We start from the raw sequence: 14,467 nt of genomic DNA, 5'->3' as shown, positions 1-14,467 counted from the left end.
CTGTGGCACTTGGGACTTTTTGCCTGTGTTGTTTGCATATTAACTCCTTGACTCACCCAAAGAGATGGCACATCATTATGAACATTCTTATATACCATTGCTCCTCCAGTGCACTCTTTAGGTTCTCACAAAGATGTTATCTCCATACCTTTTTTCCCAAGACAGAAAGCATCTTGGAGCTACCAGCACATCTTCTGGTCCTTCTTTCCTGGGGTTAGAAATCCAAGACCTTTCCCTGAAGCGTCCCCTGTCTTACCTCTGCCACAAATACCCCAAGTACAACTTTTCAAATCTCTTCTCCAATAAGCTGAAAGCTGAACCCAGTCTAATTTCTCCTTGGGTTCTCATTAGGCTCATTACAGCCTTGCCTAACTTGCTGCAATTTTCTGCTGATCAACATGGTCTTGATGGACACACCCTTCAAGGAAGCAGCAGTTCCTAATTTTCTTCCCTATGAGATAGCCTCCTCCCTCTGCCATAAGCCTCCTTTTTATAATACACTGCCAGACCTGCCCCTTGCCCAGGTGTGACCAAGTAGGGCTGATTATGGCCACCTTTCTCTCTCATGCTTCCCCAGGGTCATCCCCCCATGCCAGGACCCGTAAAAGGACCAGTTCCTCCAAGACTCAGTGCTGTTACAAAGACAAATCCATTTACACTCTATAAGACACTGAAATTAGGAAAGTGGCAGTATTTTATAGCAGCTTGATTTCTCTTCTGATGGTTTGATATGGAGTGACGTACTCTCATGAGGGCTTGGGCTGGTGTGTGACGGGTGTTACGCTTTGCTCTTTATTGTGGTTTATTTCACAACTTCTCCTGCCTGACAGGTAAGTACCTAAAAGCCTGAAGACCATTACCCCTGCCCTGAAAAAAAAAAAACAAACCAAAAAACAAACCAAAAACCATTCCGTGGCAAAGAGAGGGTCTGCATTTAATTTATTGATCAATCAAAGCGGAGAATCAATCAATGTGCAACGGCCAAGGGAGCAGGGAAGAGTGTGTTTCATTGCAGGATTTGTAAAGGAAAAATCAGGGCGAAGGGTACGGCTCCAGCGCTCAGCATTCGCCACGGTGTTTGAGCCACAGAGTTCCCTGGCTCATCCTGAAGAGAAAGAGGGAGACCAAAATTACAGACATGGAACTCAGTTTTATAGTCTAACTTTACCCAAATAAGCCAACACTTTCATGCTCTTGAAGTTATAAAGTACTTCACTTAATGTTTCACCTCTTTCCTGATTCCCCAGGTTACACTCTTTCTCACGTTAAAGAGATTTGGGACAAACCCCATAATTTCGGACACCTCCTACAGTCACAGTTTAAACCACTCTGGCAGGGAGGGAGTCAGCAATGCTCTGAGCCTGCAAACGGGGATCTGGATTTAATTGCAAGGGAAGAAGAAGACTCACTCGGGCTTAAGATCTGCAGTGCCTGGGGGGTGGCAGAGGAGTGAGCGTTGGGAGAGGATCACAGAGCAGGAGTGGATTTACAGAGGGGCTAATGGGAGCTCGTTGGCTTCCACGCCAGCTGCCGCCACTTCATGTGTGCTCCAGCTCCTCTTGTTTCACGGCTATGTGGTGAGCTCCATACTTACGAAACCGCATTGCAGAACTGGCACTTGTTTCCATAAGTTTTGCCATCGGAGCCGCAAAGGGGCTTATAGTCAGCGGTGCAGATGAGATTGCTACCCTTTTGGTTGCTGCAGTCAATCTCCTAATAATGGAGTAACAACACATTTTAAAGCTTTTGTTCCCTGTATTTTCCTACCTGACTGCTTTAGGTTTATGTAACGTTTATGACATGGCAGAGCATAAAAGCACTTTTCAGGTGCAGGGCTCTGTTGTACTAGGAACTCTGCAAACTCAGAAGCAGAGAATGTGCTTGATTGGAGCAGCCTGAGGTGGGGAGAAGGCAAGGGCCAAAAATCTAATAAATAGTATTATAAATAGTGAAATGACCATGCTTATATTTCCAGGCTGGCCCTCCCACTGGCTGCTCTGGTTCAGCAGGCTAACAGAAGCAAGTGTACAGAAAGTGGATGGTTACAAGCCACACTGCAGAAGGCACTCCCACCTGAGGAATCACCGCTACTAATAGTGCTGGTAGTACATGAGCCTCCTGCTCTGCTGCAGAAGGGATGAGGCAGCATCTCTCACTCAGCCCCTTTCCCAGTAAATGAAGGTCTCAGCACCCGCTGACTGCTGTGTTCCCAGGTCAGAGGGAGGGACTGCATTTCTGTGTCATGGATTTGGTTCAATACCCTTTAATCCTGGCATACTTTAACTATTTTCCTCAAATCCTATTTCCAGGCCAAATGCACCAGGACATTGCAGGCGTTTCTATTATTTAGTTATGATTCATTGAATTTGTGTTGTAACAGCAGTTAAGAGCGCAGGTTTCTGTGCTTTACCTGGAAGCATTCTCCCTGGTGGCGCAGGTTTAAGTCCAGTCCATTCCTTTGGGAAGAAAGCGAGTTGAGGGTGAATGAATACAGCGCAGTCGCTTCACGAGTCAAACTGCTTCATTATGCTCTGAATACCAACATGAGCACCTGCTGGTCCAGAAACCCCTCCCATGACCCAGCCCCTTCACTTACGCCACAGCATTGCAGAAATTGCACTTGTTTGTGTAGGTAATCCCGTTGGTGCCACAGATGGGCCTGTACTCCAGGGTGCAGGGGCTCACATGACCACTCCTTGATCTCAGGTGGCCAGTACAGTCAAGCTGAAACAGTCACAGAACAACTTTTTGGTCTCTGCTCCCCTTTAACCAATCCTGCATAATGGAGCATGGTGCAAGAGGCTTCTCCCCCTCTCCCCAAAGCTGCAGGGGGAGAGGAGCTTCCAGCCCCAGCGTGGTGGAGTTGAAGGAACACAAACAATCTAAATCCTGCGCGTGGGTACAGCATGATCCTGGAGTATCTATTTTTTCCTGCCCTGGAGTGGGCTTCATCTTGGGGCTTTTCAATGAGAATGCCACCATGAAGGATCTTTGCCTAAAATGCCTTATGCGGCAGCAACTTTTGCTGTGAAATGTCAATGCCACTTGAAAATGGAGTTTACACTCACCTCGGTGTTTCTGCAGTTACTCTGAGTGTACTGAAATTGAAGTCGTCGTATTATGTTAAATTGCACAGCCAGAATGTTTCTTTACGCTTTCTCTCTAAACTAAAAATAGAGATACTTCTCCACTTCATGGAGCTCTGTATATTGCTAAACAAACTTCATGATAAATGTTCTGATAGAATCTTTTTTTCTGTTAGAAAATTATGGTTTAGTCAAAATCCAAACTTCCTTTGGGAATTTCTTAGCTTCAACAATCCTGTAAGTCTAAGTCTAAAGAGAAGTGTTTTGATAACACTGAAGCACTATTGAAATCAAAAGTTTCCATTCTTAAGTCTGGTGTTATATACACGATAACATTTTAAAACTCACTGATTTTAAATTCTAAAATTAAAAAAAAATCTTGCAAATCTGAAATTCTTTCTTTTCATTCCAGTTTTGACAGTTTGAAATTGTATGGTTTTAATATAGAATTAATCCTAGGCAAGGTTTCTGTCTAGCTCTCTGCCATCATTTTACTCAACACTGCTCAGCGCCGCAGGAGAAGGAACCGATCTCAGGCTGTACCTTAACACATCTCCCATCGTGCTTCTTGTCGATGGCTCGGTTACGGCTAAAGAGAGAGAGAGAGAGAAGGAAAAGAAAGATTAATCTCTTCATACCATGTAGTCACCTCACTCATTAAGTCTCTCCACTTGTAAAGCCCCTGTAATTAATCAAATTCAGGAGCTTTGACACAGAAGATCATGGGCAATAGGGAAGACAGAAATTTATGAAAAATCAAGTCCACCCCATGATTAGTCACAACCCCAAAGGCTTTTGTCTGCTGCTTGAACTGGCATTGTAGGTAATATACACAGGTAGGCAATATACTCACAGGAATTCTCTGCAGAGGGAGCACTCGTTAGGGTAGGTCACGCTGTTGGTCCCGCAGACAGGTTCGTAGTTGCGGGGACAGGCAAGCTCCATGTTTCCAGCCAACCGGTACACGCTGCAGGAGGCCTGTTAAAGAGGACTTGTCATTTCTCTGAGTGGAGAGAAGGGTGTCCTTGTGCTAATCAAGTTTTCACTGCATTGGGAGACTGCTGATGGTCATTTTTTTTCTCTATCATTCCTCCACAGTGAAGAAGAGAGGGAACAAAATATACCACGTTTCTTACAGCACATAAATGCACCTTTTTGCTATTAAGACTTTCGGTAATTTCGGCAAGGATTGTGGGCAAAAATGATCATTCCTCGGGAAATGAAGACAGGGAAGATATTTAGGCAGTTTTTCAATAACTGTATAGATTTTCTGCTGGCAGTCTGTACTGTGCTGACTGTTACTCTACATTATTAATCGCTGGCTTTTTTACTGCCAACATGGCAAAGGTATTTTCTTATTTTGGGGGAAAGAGGTGGTATAATACTTAGGGGCACTTTTCCTTCTTCCTTTCTTGCTTGCTCTCCTTTTTTTTTCTCCTCAAGTCGTCCCTGGGATACAGTATGAGTATGAATTATTCATCTAGACTTAAAAATCAAGACTAAATGACAAAGAAGATCTACTACTCACCCGTTGTTGAGCAATAACAGTATCTACAATAAAAACAGAGATTATAAAATATAAAGATTGTACAATGTCCTTGACTAAAATTCCTTTGGAATCATCAGTTTCCCAACAGAGTAACCAAATACACTTTCCAATTACTGAGAAGCGATTGTTTTTCCAAATATTTTATCTACTCCAAGTAAACAAGAAGTTATATACTAAGATTAAAAAAATCAATTATTTGTGAAACCAGAATTTTTGACTTACTAAAGAAGAAATAGGACATAAACTTCTCTCCTTTTTCAGCACTATTATCCCCACTGAGGCTCATAAGCTTAAATCAGACAAATACATTCTACCCATCTATAGTATTTATCTGCACAAGGATGAAGTTCATTAAGAGGGAGTCCACATATTACTAAATCATCACATCTCCAAAAGGCTGAACACTCCTTTAGGATGTATCCTTCAGGACAGTGAGACACTAGCATAGACTGTAAGAAAAACAACTTACCAGAAAGGCAGCTGAGAAGGACAAGCCCAAGAAGGGCAACGCTTCTTGTTGTCTTCATAGCAGAGATGTTTGTATAGTCTGTTACTTGCAATCTGTTGCTGTTGAGTTCAGTAGATAGTTGTCAGTCTTCTCTCTCCGCACTATATATATACATCTTCCTGACCTTGCAAAGCCATCCCAGAATGTAATTATTTGCTCTGTAAACTAAGAAAATTGTATTGATTATTGAGTTGAGCTCTAAAGAATACTTGTTTGTTAGAGAGATGGCCAGAAGAATTAAACAAAAATGCGAGCCACACCCAGCCTGTGAACAAAGGCGCCCTGCTGTACAATGAGTGATTTGTACTTTCCAAACAAGAGCACTGTCTCAACAGTAGATGTTGTGAAATTACGTATGGAAGTTGGTAAAGAAAAAAAAAAGCCCATTTATTGAAAGTATTTGAACCTATGCACACCATATTACATATACTAGACAGTATTGGAGCTCCAGGAGATTTGTCTGGTACACCAGAGTTGGGGAACAGCAGCATGGGACACCCTAAGCTTTTATGGACATAAAATCTGGGGTTTGGCAGTCATCAGTGTACTTTAAAGATCCTGAGGGCTCCGTGTATCTCTTCACACTCTCTCCTGTAGTTTCCTGGTACACTGGATTTCTCATCAACAGGAAGGAAACAGTCATCACAACGGAAAGCATTACTAAAATTTCAGAAGTTCATATTTCTATGTAGGAGCAAGAGTTATTAATCTGTTGGCAATGGGCATGCGTCTGATTAAGAAATGATGAGGATAAGTAGCCTTAAATCTGGACTGGGATAATGTTTCCTCTTAATGGCAAGCAAGTGGTATTCTGTGCAGGTGAAATGGTTTTCTTAATACCAAAGACAGAAAAACAGCTGCAAACAGAAGGTGAGTCCTCAAGCTCTCCCCTTCCCCCTCTGTTCTTTTCCATTAAGTTTAGAGTGTCAGATGAAAGTCGTGTTTTAGGGAAGATCGTGAAAAATAACCACTCTGTTAAGTGATTCAACTCTATCACAACTATACGGAAAACCAAATAAGGAATATTGTACAAAATAATACATTTTTAATTTAAGATAGTCACGGAAGGAAGTGAGGGATGGAACATGTTTGTGCTTCAGAAGAAGCTTGATTCATACATGTGGCTTAAAGGCAGCCTGAGTTTTAAATAGAAAATCAGAATTGTTTTTTCTTATTATCCTGGGAGAAGTTCAGGTCTTGGCATGGGCAGATAAATCATAAAAATGTAGCTGAAAGCGTTAGGGAGCTGTAGTCACAGAATAGAGCTTGCGGGATTTGGCATGTTCATATCAATGAAATCATTTTCCTCAAAAATAAATTAGTAATGCTCTTTGGATCTCGTTCACAAATATCAGAAGTCGGAGGGTTCCTTTGAAAGCTGTTTCTGGTGTATTCTTAGCATCTTGAGTGACTTGACTTTCAGATTCCTTGAACTCATTGTGAGCATATTTGCAAGGGAAGCAGTAATCACAGAAGCATTAATATTGATTATTCTCCAGGGGCAAGAATGCCAAAGACTAAAAACAAGACTTCAGAACTTGCACCAGCCACTGGTGGAGATGACACTTGCTGGTTCTGCGATGGTTATAGTGAGGCTACAGGAACGTAATCTCCTCTTCAGCCCTGTGACTTGAGCTTCTCCATGTCCACCTCCAGGCCTGAGAACCCCAGTCATCAGAAACTGCGCTGCTTCTCCATTTGCCTCTCCTGCCAGGCTGAAATCACACTGGTCACTCAGGAGCTGTTGTGAATGGCAGGGTATCTGTTAGGGAGCAGCATTGTTCTCACATTTGGCCAACACCTGCCCTTTGATTAATTAGATCCGCTGGGGAGATCCCCCTCTGATCCGCGTGCTGCTTCTGAGAGTCTGGGTAGTCAGCCAGGACTGCTCCAAAAGCAGCTCATTTCCTCCAGTAATCTCTGTCACCTCACAGGGCAGCAGGAAGAAAAAGAAGTGAGGAAAGGATCTTGCTACAGGGTCTATGAGAAAGGATGGGAGATAATTGGTAGCAGACAGAGTAAGGCAGCGAGAGCTGCTGGGCTAGGTGTGACGTGGGATTGCACAAGGAGCTCCATTAACAAGAAACAGAGGGAATGGGACAGAAGTAATTGCAGGGCTTGAAAACAGGTGTTAGGACCAGTCAGAACCAACTGTCTCCATGCATTTGGAAGAGTGAGCTTTGGGAAATGTCATACACATGTTACAAATGGGAAGGGCAAAGTGAACTCACCTGTCAAAATCCCTCTGTGATATTCAAGAGTATCATGATGGTGTGCTTAGTGACTTTGAGCATAGGATTATTTTAATGTTCCTACATATATGAGATTCATAGAAAAGTTTAAATAAAACTCCTCCTGCTATTTCAAGTTCCTAGAGGGCAAACATTCAAGAAGGTTATGGCTACATGAATGGGATAAACTCTGCTAGTCATATGATGGATCCTCTTGTATCAAGGTGAATTTCCAATAACTCTGGAAATTCTACCCAGTTTCTAATCCAGCATTATTTCTTCCCATAGCAGTGATATTTTCCCAGGAATCTTTTCCTCTGGTCATGAGACTCCCTATCTCAAGCAAGTCCTTAACCTACCACAACCTAAAAAATTCTTCATTTATCTTTCATGCTTTAGTTTAAAATTTGTCACAGGTTTCATCTGGCTACAAAGAGAAATAATAAATTATTAATTTTTTAAATAAAAAAGGTGGATGTGTGCATGCAAGACCCCATGTTGTTATTCCAGCAGCGGTATCATTGTCTTTACTCCCGTATCCTGTTATCATGCACCAGACCGTAATCAAGACTAAAGTGGTACTATCCTCCAGTCTATGCTACTGTAAAGACAAATGCGAAATGCTTTTCTTTGCCATCGACTAGCAAGCAATGTGACGTACTATGAGAGCTCCCAAAACAGATTGCTGTTCCCAGACCTTTGCACACGGGGGCAGAACTGGATCTTCTATGAGAACACGAATTCAATTTACAGTGAGCAAAGCCCCTGCTCTAAGATGCACTCATCTAATATTTCTCCTTGTAGTTCAGCTATCTGATTGCTGCCTGCATATCTCCAGTCTTTTAAGCATCGATGATATCACGGGCAAGGGTGTCTGGAATAATTTGGCTGTCTGGGAGCCGCATACTGACAGCAAAAGGCTGAGGATCTGGCCGTGCACATCCCAATCCCTCAGCGAATCTCAGCTCTGCCTTGCTGCAATAGCTCTGACACAGCCAGCCCCAAAAAACGACATCTCAAAGTAATTTTCTTTTAAAACATAATTTTATTTTTCTTTTTTTGTAGTAACAAGCTGTTTATCCTGACTGAAGCCTCAGAGAGAACCTGCATTAACGGGAAGGTCTAGACTGGCCTGAGGTATATTTTGGCCAGCAACAAGTAGAACAATACACCGAAACAGAAGCATTGATATAAAATAGAGCAGAACAAAATAACTGCATGCAATGTGTTAATCAGGTTGTGGGGTAATTGAATGGCATTTCCTAAATTCACAAACATCAGATAATGACATAAAGAGCTGAGGTACTGCTTAAAGAATTGTACCATAAAATATCTCAGCAGGCAGACAATGTTTCCTGCCTTGAATTTCCTGGAGGGAGAGTTAGATTAGTAATGGTGAGAGGATTTTGCAGTGTTGTGGCAGGATTTTATTGAGCAGCAACAAAAAAATTATTTCCAACTAGGTGCCCATAAAAGAAGACTGTCTTCCCCACCATCCCAAGGAGCTGCCCCCGCTGGGGCAGGGGGTCTGGGGTGCCACTGGGGTCCTGCTCTGCCCTCAGTTACTCCTCAGTAATACTGCATAACTCTGCATCAGGGCGGATTTCTACTCACAGTTTCCCCTCAATTGCCTGGTGGATTTTCCTGTTCAGCGGACACGGCCCCTGGAAGATGCCCTCTGAGGACCACCAAGGTTTTGAGTGTGACTGGGAGCTCTGGTTGTCTCCAAGGCATCATGGCTCCTGAGGGCCATCCTCATCCTCTCTGCTGCTCCCCAGGAGAGAAAATAAGTTCTGGAGCTGGTGTTCTCTTGCTCCCGACTCTCTCGCTCAGTGGAGGGGAACAAGAAGGCACATGGAGCCCCTGAGCCACGCACCCCCAGCACTACCTCCCAGAGCCTCAGTTTGTCTTGGTCCTAAGAAATTGCATCTGACACTGAAATGCCTTCCCACACACAGACATCCCTGTCACAGAAGGGCTGTTCAAGCCCTGGGAAGGGTCTTAGCACTAAATGATTGCAGAGAGTCATGTCTTTTGGAAATAAATTGTCTCCCTTCAGAGAGCTGCTCTCTCCAGTGTCTGGAAAGTGACACATTGTCATTTAAGATCATTAACTATTTGACTGTGAGACTGCTGCCTATACAGCACACCACACTGCCAGTGTTTCGCTGTTAATGAATAATAAATTAATGCTATGACTCTGAGCCCTTCCTTTCATCAGCTGAGATTTCCAGGGGCCGAAGAATCTCAAAGGATCCTCTACAAGCCACAGTTGACGTAATCACCTACAAGCAGCAGCTAAGTGGTGGGTGAGGTGCAGAGACAGGCTGCAGTAGCAACTGCTAGCAGTCCTCCGAACATCAGCCCTGTTGGGACTGACTGCCCACTGGTGTTCTGCCATACCCTGCAGCAACGAATGTTGCAAGCACGAACGTGGGCAGCCAGGTATCTGCCTGCCCAGAGAAAGCATCCTGTCCCATTGCTTTGGGAAGCAGAGTGGATTGCAAAAGGGCCTCTTTCACCTAAAGATGGATTTCCAACCCTGCTTGCAAGGTGGGGAGATGCAGCTGGGAGCTGCCCTTCTTTACCACTTCTCTTGTGGGCATGAGAAATTGGGCATAACCCTTGGAAACTGACACAAGGATGAGCAGCTCCCGATGCTAGCAAGACCCTCTGTGCCTCCATGGCTTTTGCAGATCTGCCACAAAACACCCCCCAGTGCAACAACGTTGGGACTGTCCCTAATCATGTGTATGTTCAGGTTTGCTTGGGGCCCCTTCATGCTGACAAAGTCTACCACAGAGTAATGCAGGTGTGAGGCAGCAGGTATTTAACAGCAGTGGTTAGGGAGGCTGTCAGTTCCTCTCACCCAAGCAGAGTGACTATCCAAGATGCCCTTAGCATCCAATCTTAGATTGGAGCATGGCACCAGGCTGCATCTCCAGCCCTGGTTTTCTTTTGGAAAGCTGGATGAAGGCAGATGGCCTCAAGATTTACCCATTGCCTTTACAGATGGAGTTCATTTCTTTGTAGATTAGAACAATGTAATCCCTCTCCCTGTGATTTGCCCATTAATACCAGCACCCCAGGATTGTTGCAGTGATGTAATCACGCAACATTTTAGGTAAAACCAGAATGAGACATTAAAGCAAGATATAAATGCTGACAGCTTTTTTTATTAAGCAGAGGTTTCAAGAGTCATCAGGAGCTTCCAAGGCTTTAGGGGAGCATTTGCCATGGGGAAAATCAGCATTCCTTTTTCTGAGCTGAAGCCTGTCAAGAAGTTAACACGCTCCAAAATGCCTCAAGAAAAGAATCCCATGGCTTTGCCTGCAAAGAAAGGAATTTTTAACTCAGATACAGAATACTTGGGCTTTTACTGTTTGTCTCTCCCTCTGGTGAAGGGTATCTCATAGAGGAACTTAACCAAAACGCTATTCCAGCTATTTCCTTTTATTACTAACATTGAAAGACAAGATAAAGACCTAATTTAAAGAAAGAACAAATACTCTGTAGGAAATAGACTTTGTTTGTTGGAAGAAAGCTCTTCAGCATTTACTTAATAGGGAAATGAAGAACTCTACTAGGTGCTAACTATTTACACTTGAAAGAAAGGAGTTCTTGGCAAATCATCCCAGTTAAAAACTGAGCCTTGCTAGTAAGAGAACAAACACAAAATAAAATAACTTTACTTCTCCAATCAGTCTGCAAGACTGATTAGTTAGTTTAAGCAAGTTAGTTCACCATTTAGTGAAGTGGGTTTTTTCATACATACACGAATGCATTGCAGAACAGGCATTTATTGCCGTATGTTCTGCCATCGGACCCGCAGTGTGGGTAGTACTCCATCGTACAGACAGGATTCGGCACCACTTGGTTGCCACAGTAGTCCTGTAGACAGATGCAACATATGTTCACAAAAAAAGCTCTCAACAACAGGTATGTAAGAAATGTGACATTAGGAGACTCCCCACACACCCTGAGCTCCCCCAAGTACTGGCCAGCAGCAGATGCTGAGAAAAAGCCCAGGGACAGAGCAGGAGTACAGTGGCACACTGCCTCCAGCGATATAGAGCCTGTGTAACCATTGTAAATGCTGCTGCTGTAACTTTGACAATAACTTGGACACAAACTGAACATTGTGCTACTTGTTGTAACTATCATCAGATGAAAATAGCAATTTCATCCAATAATATCTGTGGCAAATATTGCTCAGACAGCTGGGTGACTCAGGATTTTCAAATGCTCGATCACAATATGATTAGTAAGGATTTATACAGCAACTGCTTTAAGGAAAGAAATGATAGAAAATAGAAAGATCTGTCCCTTACCTGCTGGGCATCAGTATCTGGAAGAAAGAAAAAAAGAAGGAAATATGATACAAATGCAGTTCATGGGTTCTGTTAGAGTTAAAAAACCTGTGAATGCATGCCCTGAATATACAACTTTTAATTCACTGTTTGTTAGAGATTCCTCAGACAAAATGAATTTCAGGCAAAATTTTGTGTCATATTGTATGTTTACAGCATTGATTCTGCAGTATAATTTTTTAATGAGGGTTACAGTCAGGATGGAAAAACACGTACAAAATGAAAGAATGAAAATGCATTTGCTGTGGTTCAAAGGATAGAGCAGGACACATACTCAAAGCTAAGCAAGTTATTGAGGCAAAGAGGGTCATAAAGCTGGCGAGTCCACAGAGGCAGCATCTTGTATGCATTGCCACAATAGCTTTTACATAAGAGGAGTATTTAGGGAGATGTAACTTCTACAAAGCTTCTACAACTATTCAGGCTCTCAAATTACATCTCAGTTAGGGATGACTACAGAAATGTTCCCTTTCATTCAGTAAAATAATTTGTGTTTCTGCAACATTTCAGAGGTTAAATACTGGATGTCTGAGTCTCTGGGTTGTACCACATACATGTCACTTCTTTCATTATGCATAAACTAGCGCTGAGAGTAGAGCTGTTCCCACAGTTGTTCTTACCCACTCAGTTCTGTTGCTAAAATATTACCCCATAAGTGATAGTCTTTGATGTCAAGTCTTTTCAACACTATCTTTCTAGGAGTAAATAAGTCCTTGTAGAATGAAGCTCCTTCCAGTCTGAGGATGTTTTTGTGGTTTTAAAGACAGTCAGCGCTTATTCAAGGCAGAGCAGGAGGCAATAAAGCTACTCACCTGGGATGCAGCAAAGGGCCAGAGCAAAGACCAGCAACACACTGGCAGTCTTCATGGTGGCTGGTGTTTGTGTCCAGCTGAGCCTTGATTCTGCCCTCAGGTGGTAACCATGCTTATATGTACATGCACATGTTTGTTTTGGCATGTGTGTTTGTGTGAACGTGCGTTCATATTTGGCTTATCCACAGTTACCTTGAAATAACATTCCGGATCTTTTGTTGGGGTGGCAATCTTGATGGAGGTAAGCCAGGAAGAACGCTTTTTCATGAACAGGAGTCACACAAAGCTTGGATATGTTAGATAAAACCCCTGAGTCATTATTTCAAGTGAAATATATGACAGGTCTCTTCTGAAGAACCATAGAAAATTCCTGCAGGCAAAAGAGCAACTGTACAAACGTAAGCAGCAGCTGCTGTCAGATTTTCTCTATGTGCACCTATGTGCTTTTTCATGAGCAAAATGTTGAATGAACCACTTCCAGAGTGGAAAGTGTCTACTTTTATTTTCATGCTTCATCCCAGTAAAGCATCATTAAGTTTCAGTGAAACCAGCAAACTAGGAAGGCAAGCATGAGAGTGTCCCAGACAGTGAAAGGAGTCCTTGGACTGGACAAGAGATGGAGAAACTTTTATGGGCATATGCAAAGAATTTATAATTTTTATTTCCCCTAAAAGCCATTAGCATTGTGGGTTAGGTTTGCAGTAATGGAGTGATAGCCTGATGATGACAGAATGATGTGAGACCCTAGCCTGGATCCTAAAAAAGTTGAAAAACCAATCTGGAAATTGCTGGTTCATCCATCTGCCCATCTTAGCATAAATCCTTTGTTTTATCACCAAAGCTTTGCTTTTTTGGATGACCTCATTCCGTTATGGAAAACGAGCACCCCCCTCCCTTTGGCTCTTAGAAGAAATACATATGGGAGATACTGCTTTTTAGAAGGGATATGCCCAATTTATTTATGTTTCTTTTGTGTGGATCGAAAAAACACCAACTTAATACTCCAAGAGGACAAAAGCAAAATAAATTTCATGGACAATATGCCAATGACAGGTCACACTCTCAAAAAACAAGGATAATTTGTCCTTGGATTGTGAAACACTGCTGAAATACTCTGTGGGCTGGCAAAGAGTATTATGTTATTAAAGACTAAGAGAGAAGACAAGTAGGCAGGAGTAGGAACCATCCGTAGGAAGGCATTTATCTTAAAACACTTGTCAGTTGTTAAAGGAAGTTTTCAAGATGAGAAAAACCTAGAAATAAGTCGTTTGGAGGACCTAAGCGAATAGGCAGTGCCCACTCACGTGTCTGAAAAACATGGGCTTTGCTAACAGACTGCCCTTGCCCAGTGCTGTGCCTCAGGTGAGGGCTGTGCTCAGGAGGCCGGGGAATCAGCTCTTGGTGCAGGCACCACCACAGCCTGAACGGCTTTTGCTGATGATGCCTGCACAGGGCAAGTGCACCAGAAATACCTTAGGAGAAATCAGCTAGTGTCATTGCTTCAGAGTGGTATTTCAGCCCTTTAAAATGTCAGACATCTGAAAGGGTCTGAACGCTAATGTAGGCTGACTATCAGTTCTATGCAAAGACACACAGCTCTGAGGTTCACGCATCCATATTTGATTTTCTGCCTTTTAGGAGAAGGAGAGGAGCAAGACATTGTTCTTGTTATATCCCAGAGCGATGAGCACGTAACCTATTCAGCCTGGCATCATCATTCAAAAAAATCAGAATAAAATATTTCATAAGGCAACACATGAAACAACACAAAGAAATGTTGCTGATGTAGTTTATTGAGAAAGAAAATCAGGAATGAGCTGAGTTCCCCAGAGGGTGAGATGAACTGAGGTGAGATCTTTAGCTAGGATTTGCCAGTGGGGATCCTGTAGTGAACTCTCTCAGCCCTGATAT

At 42.9% G+C, this 14,467-nt stretch overlaps 1 protein-coding gene across 1 annotated transcript; it reads right to left on the bottom strand.

Moving 5' to 3' along the window:
- Window positions 1-1,059: 1,059 nt before the first annotated feature.
- On the bottom strand, window positions 1,060-5,162 carry LOC104350234 (double-headed protease inhibitor, submandibular gland-like). Its single transcript, XM_086471050.1, has 8 exons — window positions 5,105-5,162; window positions 4,615-4,637; window positions 3,940-4,064; window positions 3,630-3,675; window positions 2,597-2,724; window positions 2,411-2,456; window positions 1,595-1,713; window positions 1,060-1,105 (listed from the first exon to the last, which is right to left on the bottom strand). Exons 1-8 carry the CDS (start codon window positions 5,160-5,162, stop codon window positions 1,060-1,062), a joined length of 591 nt encoding a protein of 196 aa, XP_086327176.1.
- Between the last annotated feature and the right edge of the window lie 9,305 nt (window positions 5,163-14,467).

Source organism: Leptosomus discolor, chromosome 10, assembly GCF_034619465.1.
Source record: "Leptosomus discolor isolate bLepDis1 chromosome 10, bLepDis1.hap2, whole genome shotgun sequence".
NCBI lineage: Eukaryota > Metazoa > Chordata > Aves > Leptosomiformes > Leptosomidae > Leptosomus > Leptosomus discolor.
Note: the sequence above shows the minus strand (reverse complement) of the source record. Positions and strands in the feature narration are given on the sequence as shown.